General features: G+C 33.0%; 1 protein-coding gene across 1 annotated transcript in view; it reads right to left on the minus strand.

Annotated features, from left to right (window-relative positions):
* Window positions 1–3,502: 3,502 nt before the first annotated feature.
* The window catches only part of ciao2a (cytosolic iron-sulfur assembly component 2A), a 7,646-nt gene continuing 1,326 nt past the window's right edge, over window positions 3,503–9,822 (minus strand). Inside the window, exons 3-5 of the mRNA XM_084095956.1 lie at window positions 5,748–5,797; window positions 5,432–5,477; window positions 3,503–4,333 (exon numbers count right to left, since the gene is read on the minus strand). Of these exons, the coding sequence (XP_083952082.1) occupies window positions 4,233–4,333; window positions 5,432–5,477; window positions 5,748–5,797 (197 nt within the window). The 3' untranslated portion in view covers window positions 3,503–4,232. The remainder of the gene's footprint in view (window positions 4,334–5,431; window positions 5,478–5,747; window positions 5,798–9,822) is intronic.

A 9,822-nucleotide genomic window follows, 5' to 3' on the forward strand; every position in this document is an offset into this window, starting at 1 on the left:
AAAAAGTGTTACAACTATTTTAATTTTGTGGTTACATACTAAGAATATGACTACGAATTTTCCTGATTTTAATGTTTTTAATGAATAACTAGGGCATGGAAAAGAAAGACTGACACAAGTGTGTCAGTATCTGCCAGTGTTTTATATAAAGTGGTTTGCATGGAGCAATTTAACAACTCAAAGCCAAAGTAGTGTTTATTAAGTATACCGTTAAGTACGTTTGTTTAGTAGATTAGGTTACACTTTATTTTAAGGTGTCATTGTTACAGTGTAGTTACACATTTAAGTACTGAGAAATAATAATTAACAACATGTACTTACTTCAGGGTTAGGATTAGGGTTAATTGCATGTAATTATGCATAATTTATAGTTATTACTACAGTAATTATATGTAAAATATGTGACACTGTAAAATAAAGCGTTACCGTAGATTAAGTTACACACAGAGAGAGAGAGAGAGAGAGAGAGAGAGAGAGATTGTTCTTTTATTTCAATAAATCTGTTTTTGAACAATATCATATGGTATGGCATCCATTTTGACTTCTTTTGGCTATTGTTACTCAAAAAAATAATTTTTGCCTCTCGTCAAATTTAATGAATTAAAATAAGCTAAAGTAACACAATTGTTTAATATTTTGTCACAACTTAATTTAATTGTGTTCAATCAACCTAATATATTTAAAACTGAAGTTTACTTAATTAATTTGTGTGAAAACTACATGAATCATTTTTGTTGACAACTAACTGGGCAGTGGATCTGTAGTTCCCAGCATGCTTTGCAAGGGACTGCATTAAAGTGTTATTTTATGTGTTTTTCTGTCAATGGAAAGATGTTGTTAGTTAATGTTAGTGTTTAATATTCACTAATATTAGAAACTTAGAAGATTTTCTGTAATGTTTTTGAATTGTGTGGTTACCATTATGCAGAAGAGTGGCGACTGTGTTTAGTTTAGGGCTGTGGGCCTTAGTATACTCTATACATGCATTAAACCTCACTCGCAGACCTGCACAAGTAATATTCAATATTACTCTGTAAAAAGTGGTTTTAATTTAATTAAAGGAACACTCCACCGTTTTTTGAAATAGGGCTTATTCACCTTCTTTCCTACATTTAGATAGGTGGGCAAATGCATTTTTGTCTCAGTGCATGCATTGTTTTAGTTTGACGGTCGGCTCTAGCTTAGCTTAGCATAATGAATGGAATCCTTTGTTGCCAGCTAGCATGTCCTGAGTAAAAGTGATATAAAAAATAAAAAAAACACACCTAATTACTTCTTGTGGCCTGCGTATTCACAACAAGTACAAATAGCGATGCAGATTAACACTAGGCGATTTCCTATGCAGATATTGACTTGGGACTATATTAGGGGGAAGCACAGGCGAAGCACTGCTACTTGGGCGCAGAGATATCACGCCCAAGTAGCAGTGCTTCGCCCGTGCTTCCCCCTAATATAGTCCTCAATATGTAAGTCAATATCTACCTAGGAAATCGTCTAGTGTTAATCTGCATCGCTATTTGTACTCGTTGTGAATACGCAGTAATTAGGTGTTTTTTTTATTTTTTTATATTACTTTTACTCAGGACATGCTAGCTGGCAACAAAGGATTCCATTCATTATGCTAAGCTAAGCTAGCGCCGACCCTGTCAAACTAAAACAATGCATGCACTGAGACAAAAATGCATTTGCCCACCTATCTAAATGTAGGAAAGAAGGTGAATAAGCCCTACTTCAAAAAACGGTGGAGTGTTCCTTTAAACACTAGTAGCTTCTATCATTGGAAATGACAAATTAGCTAAAATTATAATGTTGGCGATGTAGTCAACCTGACAAAACTTTATCTAGCAGGAATGACTAAATAAATTTAAGTTCATACAACAAGATTACAATAAATCATTTCAAACAAATTAGATTTTGTTGGAAAAATGTAATTCATTTTCGTGGAAGTTTTCCTTAATTTAATCAAGTTCGTTCAACAGCTTATTTTTTTGTGAGGTCTGTAATATTCTTGTAGAGGGTTGAATTGGTTCCACTTGTAGTGAACAAATGTGGGTACTTTGTATAAAAGTTTGAGAACTCAAGCTATAAAATGAAGCGTATAGAGCAAAAAGTGTTACAGCCGTCCCCGGTCTCCTACATCGGACTCTAGGAAGTGAGGCCTTCATTAACACGGCCTTGAATGTCTGACAGCTGAAGCCTGTTAAATACTTGATGCTTGACTGGAGATGTTAAAGCTGGCCAGAGGAATTTAACATTTAATATTCATCACCTTAAAGAAGGCTTTGATCTGAAGTGACCTCCTCAAAAAAAGTGTAAAAGGAGAAGTTTTTAGCCTGTAATGTACAGTAAATCTGTGTGAATGATGTAAAAGTGAGCCGTCGGATCGTGTCAGGCTGTGAACTGTCGAGGATGTTGAGCGCCACCATCTGGCATCTTCTGTCATTACAGCATCCAAAGAGCAAGACCTTCTGGGTGAAACAATGATCAAATATTTATTTTTGTTATTAAAGACAATTAATCATATTATTATTTAATATTTGAATTATTTTAAAAAATGTAAATATACATTTAGTATGAATTTTATTATTATTGTAATCATTTAATATTTTAAATCTACATTATTTAATTTGAATATGCATTTATTGAGTATGAATTAGTTTATTATTATTATTGTTTATGCATTTATTGATTATGAATTAGTTTATTTTTATTATTGTTTAAACTTTTTACTATTTAAATATACATTTATAAAGTATTTAGTATAAATTAAATTATTATTATTATTTAATATTATTTATTAATTTAAATATGCATTTATTATACAGTATAAGTTATATTATTATTATTATAGTTATTCAGTGTTTTACATTTAATTTAAATAGACATTTTTATAAATTTAGTATGAATTAGGTTAGATTATTTAATATTTAAATATACATTTATAAATTATTTACTATGAATTATTTTAGATTATTATTTAAAATGAAAATTTTACTTTTTTATTTGAATATACATTTTATAAATTATTTAGTAAGAATTAGATGTTATTTAATATAAAAAATACAAAGAAAACATGAAACAAAATATACATTTAGTATGAATTAATTATTTATTATTAATATTTAAATGTTAAAAAAAAATTCAATTGAATATTAATACAAATTTATGAATTATTTCATAAATTAGTATTTAGAATGAAATAATTAAGATTATTTAATTAATTAATTGAACCAGATAACACACATTTTGACTAATGTATTTCCATACGTTTTTCCAGTCTGTTGTGACATAATTTGTAAAAACTAATTTATAGAGATTTCACTCCCAGCTAATTGGAAAATAAAAATGATATTCACAATACAATTATTATTATTTTTTTTAAATGATTTTATTAACTTAATTGACTTCTCCAGGCCTATAAAACACATATATAAAACCCCATGATTAATATTTCCATGAGCCTGGGAACCATATCTGCATAAACACACGCTTCTCGCGTCACTTCACAGAGAAGGGTTTTATTCGTAACATCTCGAGTTCTACAAATATAGACTTTTCCCTTATAAAATCAAGTTATTTACAAACTCATCATTGTCCATCACAAAAAAACAAAACAAAGAAACGTTAAAAACGAGTTAATCTCACACATAATCTGCAGGATCAAAATGTCCCCATCAACTAAAGTCTTTTGTTTCCCCAAACGTTCAAATGTGTCTTAATCATAATCTCCTGGCCCTCATGTGGTCTCAAACCCCGGACTGGACCTCTGTGGTATCAGGCAGAACGTCTGAGCTGCTGTTTTCTGCACACTGACACTGAATAAATATTTTTGCTCATAAATGATCAATTTAATGTGTTTTTTGTGCCTTTTTTGAGCAGTTCACAGTCAAATCCACTCTGACTGTACGGAAACAGAAGCTCAGACGTTGTTAAACATCATCTGTGTTGCACAAGTCCGATGTTTGGGGACATGAGGGTTAGTCCGTTTTTAGGTGAACTAACCTTTAAAGCTGTTCTTTCATGAGTTGATGCAACATTGCAACATGATTGTTTGCCCAGGAAGTGTGTGTGTTTTGTCTCTCAGCTTGAGGAACGTTGTTCTTCAATGAAACAAACAAACGGGAAAGACCTTCTTCCTTCTTCCAGGCAACTTCTCGTCTGGCAAAAGTCCTGCTGTGCTTAGTTGTCTGGTTTCATCAGACATGATCTGTGTGTGTGTGTGTGTGTGTGTGTCAGTCGTCTGGTTCAGTAACGCACTGCTCCACGATCTCCCGCAGGTTCGGATTCTCCATGGCGGCCGCCACGCGCTCCTTATCGTTGATCTGTTTGTTAACTGAGAGAGAAGGACACAGGAGAACCAGTTAAGAGATTCAGCAACTCTTACACACTCATCATCTCACACAGATCTAATCTCCCGCTGGACGACGGCCGCACGTTTCAGGACAAACAAGCAGACGATATTCGAGATTATCGAGGGTCAGTGATCAAACACAGCTGGACAATAATCCAAGAGTTCCTTTCCCACTTTCTCAAACAGTTTTATCAATGGATGATCATTTTTTGGAATTTTGGCTAAAGATTCTGTTAAATAATTATTTATTTAATTTATTTATTGATGGATTTCTCATTTGCCATCATTATATTTGATTAATAAATGTTATATATTATTAAAATATAAAAATTAAAATGATTAATTTTATTTATTAAAATATATAAATGACATTAATGCATTTAAAAAAAAACAAGTCATGTTTATATATATATATATATATATATATATATATATATATATTAAATATATGTATGAAATAATTATTTAAATTGTATATATATCATTAAAATATTCAAATTAAAGTGATAATTATTTAAGTTGTATATATTATTAAAATTATATATGAATTAATGCATTTTTATAAAAAATAAGTCATATATATACACACACTTTGACATATTAAATAAATTATTTTATTTCATATATATATATATATATATATTTTTTTTTTACTGAAATTAAAATTATTAAATAAAATAATGTATATAATTATTAAATTTTTCACAAATTGCTTTGTATGTGTCTATATGCATAAAACAATATATTATTTACATTTAAATTTGTTTATAAATTTGATAAATTAATAAATAATTTGATTTAATAATTTATATATATATATATATTATATTATGATAATTTAATACAACTTTTTTTAATTATAAAAATGAAAAAATAAAATCACATATTTAATTTTAAATAATTAAAATACAAAATATATAAACAATATATTTTTCCAGAAACAAAAACGTATTAAAAGTTGCCGTGAGCTTTGTTAATGAAGAGTGTACAGAGCTCATCTAACAAGCTTGTGTTGATGAACTAGAGAAGATCTGGGCCGGAGGGTCGTGTGAAACTGCAGTGATGAAGACGAACACTCACTGTCCTCCTCGGTCGAGTGCGTTCCCTCGGTTATGTAAATCTCCAGCTGGAAGGGAAGAAAGCCAGAGAGAAAATGTGATATAAAATAAAAGACACCAGAAAGAAAAGGACATCAGAAACACGAAAGGCTTGGAGAGAGTACGATAACAGCCGTCGCGTTCGCTCTCATCAATGTGACGTCTCATTAAAAACCTACATGCCATGAGGAGATTGTTTACTCTTCCCATTCTTTCCAATTTCCACACGGCTAATAATAGATCATCCAAACATCCGAGGAGACCTCTGAACAACTCTGAGCTTTAGCGGTGAGACGTACCTTGTGTTTGAACGGCAGACAGCGCTGAAGCTTGACTTGTAGACACAAACCTGCAGGAACAGGGAACAACAGGAGACAAGGGTTTCATTAGCAGTGGTCTTCTTCTTCTTTCAATAATGCTGTGTGAATCATAATCATAATCACTGTTCGCTCGTTGAACAGAGAACTGAGCGACTGTCACTGATGGAGTTTTGGTTCCTCGACACTTTCTTCACCATTGGCTTTTGCTTAGCTGGGGACATTTAATGTAATATTCAACAATATTATTGATCTGGCTGCATTGACACCATTATATGTGACCCTGGACCACAAAACCAGTCACATGGGTCAATTTTTTTAAATCGAGATTTATACATCATCTGAAAGCTGGATAAATAATCTTCCCATTGATGTATTGTTTGTTATGATAGGACAATATGTATCCAAGATACAACTATTGAAAATCTGAAGGTGCAAAAAAATCGAAACATTGAGAAAATCTCCTTTAAAGTTCTCCATTTATGTTCGTGATTGTGCTGCATTCACTCACAAAAATAAATGTTTTATGTATTTACGGTAGGATTTACAAAATCCAGAGCGGCTTAAAGGGTTAGTTCACCCAAAAATGAAAATTATGTCATTAATGACTCACCCTCATGTCTCATCTGGGTTGTACGTCACACGTAGGCTCACTATTGGCCGACGCTGGTCATGTGTGTGATGCGTGTGACGTACAACACAGACGCGCTGCGCTAAAACACTACGTGAAAAAACTCGAGGCCCAGAGAGAAGGAAATGAATCGTGGAATAAAGTCGTTATTTTTGGTGTTTTTTGCGCACAAAAAGTATTCTCGTCGCTTTATAAACTTCTTCTAGTCACTTGGACTACTTTGATGATGTCTGTATTAGCTTTCTGGATATGGACAGTATACCGTACATCTGTCTATAAATTACAGAAACGTCTGTCTGTCTGTATGTCTGTCTGTGTGTGTGTGTGTCTGTCTGTTAACCACATATCTCTCGAACCGTTAGTCCGATGGATTTCAAACTCGACAGGTGTCTCGCTACGGGCACGAGTAAGTGGAGTGCCAAGTTTGACGTTGTTTGGATGAGAAATGCTAAAGATATTGTTAAATATATCATTTTTAAAAGGTTGTGGTTTAAAAATAAACATTCTGACATTAGAGGGTTGTATTGGTCAAAGAAGCCCCAAGAAGGTTGTGGTTTAAAAATAAACATTCTGACATTAGAGGGTTGTATTGGTCAAAGAAGCCCCAAGAAGGTTGTGGTTTAAAAATAAACATTCTGACATAAACACTCAGTCAGCTACACTGTTTACTTCTGAATATTATAGCTTGGTTCCAGAACGTGATAAATCCATTTTGATTAATTTGAGTAAAAATGTGTTTTCTTTACCAAGAAAGTGGCAAGATGAAAACCACTATTTTCTGTTTCAAACTTTCACATAGCATCTTTAGGTTATAATAACATCAAAAATTCAAATCCAGATTTTGATTTTCAAAGATTTATTATTAAAACGGATTATTTTCCCCCAAAAATGCAATAAATTCATGACACTTTTTTTTCAAAATGCTATCATATTGAAACTGTTGAAATCAGCCATCACTAAGAAATATCTCCTGAACTTTTTTGAGGGCGATCAGCTCACAAAAACTGATTTTGCACGGGCACTTTGCACTGCTCCCTGAATCGCGACGCGCTTATTCATTTGTGGATGTTAACTGAATCTGTAAGTCAGCTATGCTGTTTACTTCTGAATATTATATTTCATTCTGGTGCGCTTAACGTTATCGCTGTTGTGTAATAGTAGCCTATGCTATTCACCAACTAAACATATCCTATTCAATGCGTTCACAGTCTCTTTCACGGCCATCATTTGTAGTAACCTATTCACAAACTGTTTCCTCAAGCATATAGCGTTTTCTCAGAGTTCACTGTGTGCTTTCTACCATGCACAAATAAAAATGTCACTGAACTTTTGCTGTGTAATTGTAACAATGAGCACTCAAACACACCAAACCAACAATTACTAAAAACACACACAAAAACTGATTTTGCACGGGCATTTTCAATGGAGGGACAGAAAGCTCTCGGACTAAATCTAAAATATCTTAAACTGTGTTCCAAAGTAACGAAGGTATTATGGGCTTGGAACGACATGAGGGAGAGTCATTAATGACATAATTTTAATTTTTGGGTGAACTAACCCTTTAATATATAAATGAACCAAATCTGAGAAATGAACCATCAATGAACTCCATTAAGCTGGACTGTGACACTATTTACTTCTGGAAACAAACTGTGTTGCATTATTTTCCTGTTATCTCTGTAAAGCTGCTTTGAAACAATCTGTGGTGTCAGAAACGCTGTATAAATAAAGGCGACTTGGTTTGACTTGAGTCTACCTGGGTCTCGTCTACTAATCTACTAATACCTCGAGTGTGCTTTAATCACGGCCGGAGGATCTCAGAGAGAAAACAACACAACAGGGTTTATAGAACAGGAGCATGGCAAAAACCACATGATGCATTACATCATTTCCCTACAATTTGATTGGTTCTTCATATGCAAACCCTTCTGTTACTAGGCAGAAGCAAATCTAAGTTCAGTTGATTACTCAATATGTCATGAGAATATTCTAGACTGTTATATTTTTGATATGGTCCAGCCAGCGTCTCTGAATCTTGAACACAGAGTGGAGAATGTTAGGCCTAAAGGAGAAGTAAGGTTAGATGTTAGAATTATGATTAGTTTAAAATACAGTGTACCATTTTATTTATTCAAAGATCATCACACTGTTCGTGACCTCGGGTCTCCTGAGATCAGCCGGTCGAGGTCAAACACGGATAATGAGGCGAGTCTTGTTTTATTAAACTCTACACGTATCGAAGCGAGGAACAAGAACGATTCTGAGCTCAAGAAATGATAAGAGTTTCACCAGAACCCATAAAAGCTCAAATCAATATCATGGCATTTTGCAAAAGATTCGTCGGGTAAAAATAATAATAATAATAATACAGCACAAGGTTAAAGAGAATAAAAGATGACATGGTTTGTGCAACATTGTGTTTTGAGCTATTATTATTTTTTATTTTTTTAATAATGTTGACCATTTTGCACATTTATTTATTTGAACATGGAATAACTGACAATAAACACACTGTAACAGTGTTAGCAAAATTTCACATTCACAACATTTTGCTAGGTTTTCTCATTAATGTATTATATCTTATTTAAGTTAACATATATTATTATTAATAATATATATATTTTTTTTTTTAATTAAAGGTAGTATTTGTTGTTCTTCCTTTAATTTATGCGGGATAAAACACTGTGTTGTGAATTTTTATTACTATTAAAAATAACGTCACAAATACAAAATAAGTCATTTTCTTAAAGCAAAACCATTTTTTTTTTATGTCTCTTGATTTTGAAGTGAAATATGATTCACCCACTACCGCCTGCTGTGGATTGAAATGATTAATAAGTGCAATTATTTATTCGTAAGGTTCACTATATGAAACTCTGTTAACATTCAGACAGTCGAGCTGCACTTGACACACATTAATCTGATCGTTAGAGCTTCACAACCGTGTTTCCTGCAGCATCAAACACCAGAACACACTGAATCCTGTTCATCTTTAGTGGGAAAGCAAATATCAGCTCTGTGTAGATTCATATATATATATATAATCTGAGAGATTACACTGATCAGAGCCTGTGCTGAATGCAGTCTGTCTCGTGTCTTTAATCTTGAGTAGTTTTGTGTGTTTTCTGCATTGTCTGCTATCTGTGAGGTGCAGTGATGAACGTTTGAGGTCACATGACTGTTTGGTCTTATCATTTCTCACTCATACATACACACTCACACTCTTTCTCTCTCTCTCTCTCTCTCTCTCACACACACAAACACACACACACACACACACACACACACTAACCCAACCGCTAAATCTACCCAACACACACACACACACACACTCACTCACTCACTCACTCACTCTCTTTGTGGGGACTCTCCATAGACGTAATGTTTTTTATACTGTACAAACTGTATATTCTGTCCCCTTACACT

The sequence above is a fragment of the Abramis brama genome (assembly GCF_963993115.1).
Source record: "Abramis brama genome assembly, chromosome: 20".
Taxonomy (NCBI): Eukaryota; Metazoa; Chordata; class Actinopteri; order Cypriniformes; family Leuciscidae; genus Abramis; species Abramis brama.